At 31.6% G+C, this 1,664-nt stretch overlaps 1 protein-coding gene across 1 annotated transcript; it reads right to left on the bottom strand.

Moving 5' to 3' along the window:
* Positions 1 to 213: 213 nt before the first annotated feature.
* On the bottom strand, positions 214 to 678 carry LOC113869798 (zinc finger protein ZAT10-like). Its single transcript, XM_027506274.1, has one exon. The coding sequence runs from the start codon at positions 676 to 678 to the stop codon at positions 235 to 237; it is 444 nt and encodes a 147-aa protein (XP_027362075.1). The 3' UTR covers positions 214 to 234.
* Between the last annotated feature and the right edge of the window lie 986 nt (positions 679 to 1,664).

Raw genomic sequence — 1,664 nt, 5'->3', positions numbered from 1 at the left:
ATACAAACGTAATAAGAAGTTGTAGTGTAATTTATATATGTGATTTAATCTCAGAACGTACCGTGTTTGTGTTAGAAAGAAAGATGAAAAAATATAAAAATTAAGACGCAATTGAACAGATGACGGAGTGAGTAAGGGGCTGTAAGAGAATTATGGAAATTACAAAATGAGAATTGTAGAAATGAGTATAGAATGGGTGGGGGGGAAGGGGAAGATTAACGAATTGATATATATTCACTGTGGTGCACCGAAAAGCAAACTTGGCTTCTTGGGTGGCGGCAAATTCAAGTCAAAAGGAAGGTGGGTCTGAGTCTCATAGTGGCAGCGTTTGTGGCCACCCAAAGCCTGACCGGTGGGGAAAGCCTTGTGACAGATGGAGCATTGGTGCATTCTTATTCGGGCGGTGGTGGCTTTGTCGGAAGAGGGTTTGCGGTGGCTGGCCTTGTGCCCTCCGAGTGCTTGGTAAGAGCGGAAGGCTTTGTTGCAGAGAGTGCACCTGTGATTGTGACTGTGACTGTGATTGTGATCGTGAGCCAGCATGACGAGGCAAAGAGCCATGTACTCTTCCTCTGTTGGTCGTTTAGAGGACTTAGAACGTTTCCCCTTCGCCCATGCTTCAACAACCTCGTCTTCCTCGTACGTCATGGCGCTACCACAATTCACAGCCTCCAAAGCCATTTATTAATCTTAATTGAGTTGAGTGGAGTGGTGAGCGTGAGAAAGTGTGTTTATATAGTGGCGTGGATCGGCTACAAGGAAATTAGGCCTTTTATTTATTTATTACAATTCCTTCATCTCATCCAAGCATTCCAAGGGCTCTATTACAAATGTATGTTCTAAAACAGGAAATTAATTATTATCATAAGGCAATTGGGCTGGATCTCTCGGGGCACTAGAGCAGCATAACAATAAGGCCCAATGAGAAAGTCCAAAATCTGGTTCGAAAGATGGAGACACGGCTGTTTGAAAACTATTTCTTAGTTTGACCAAAAGAGAAAAAGAAAAAGATAACCATTTCTTAGGGGCAGCGGCAGCATCTTTAGGGCCTGCGGGACCCATTTACGTTTTTTTGTTTTTAAGTTTATACTTATGCACGGTGAGCTTTTTTTTTTTTTTTTTTTTTCTTTCTTTTTAGTTAGGATTCAATTTTTTACGATCAATCTATAACTAATATTAAATTAGTTAAAAAAAATTTAGATTTATATTAAATTAATTTTTTGATTAATTATATTTGTTTAATTAATTTAATGTCTAAATTTATTTTCTAAAATTAAATTTTATTTATTTATCTAAATTCATATATATAAAAATATTATTTTATATTTTTATTTATCAAATTTCTGTATTATATAAATTTACAAAATTTTATCATAACTATATTTTATTATTTTATTAATCTTAGTTCTTATAATTAAAATTAAATATTTAAAATAATATTTTTAAAATATAATATTATATTAAAGATATTAAAATATAACAAATATTTTTAAATTAATTACTATTATTATTTTTATATTTATTTTTATTTTTATAGGTTTTAAATTTAAACTTTCATCATCAACAAAAAAAAAATAATTAATATTTTATAAACTTCTATAAAATATAACATAATTAATAAATATTGTTAAAAAAATTTAAAATGCACTAATTTAATGCAATGTTAC

This window comes from Abrus precatorius, unplaced genomic scaffold (genome assembly GCF_003935025.1).
Source record: "Abrus precatorius isolate BTA unplaced genomic scaffold, Abrus_2018 Scaffold6, whole genome shotgun sequence".
Taxonomy (NCBI): Eukaryota; Viridiplantae; Streptophyta; class Magnoliopsida; order Fabales; family Fabaceae; genus Abrus; species Abrus precatorius.
This window is presented reverse-complemented; position numbering and strand designations above follow the sequence as displayed.

Excerpts from the sequence above, each read along its gene's own strand:
- LOC113869798 (XM_027506274.1), bottom strand. The coding sequence starts at position 678 with ATGGCTTTGGAGGCTGTGAATTGTGGTAGCGCCATGACGTACGAGGAA.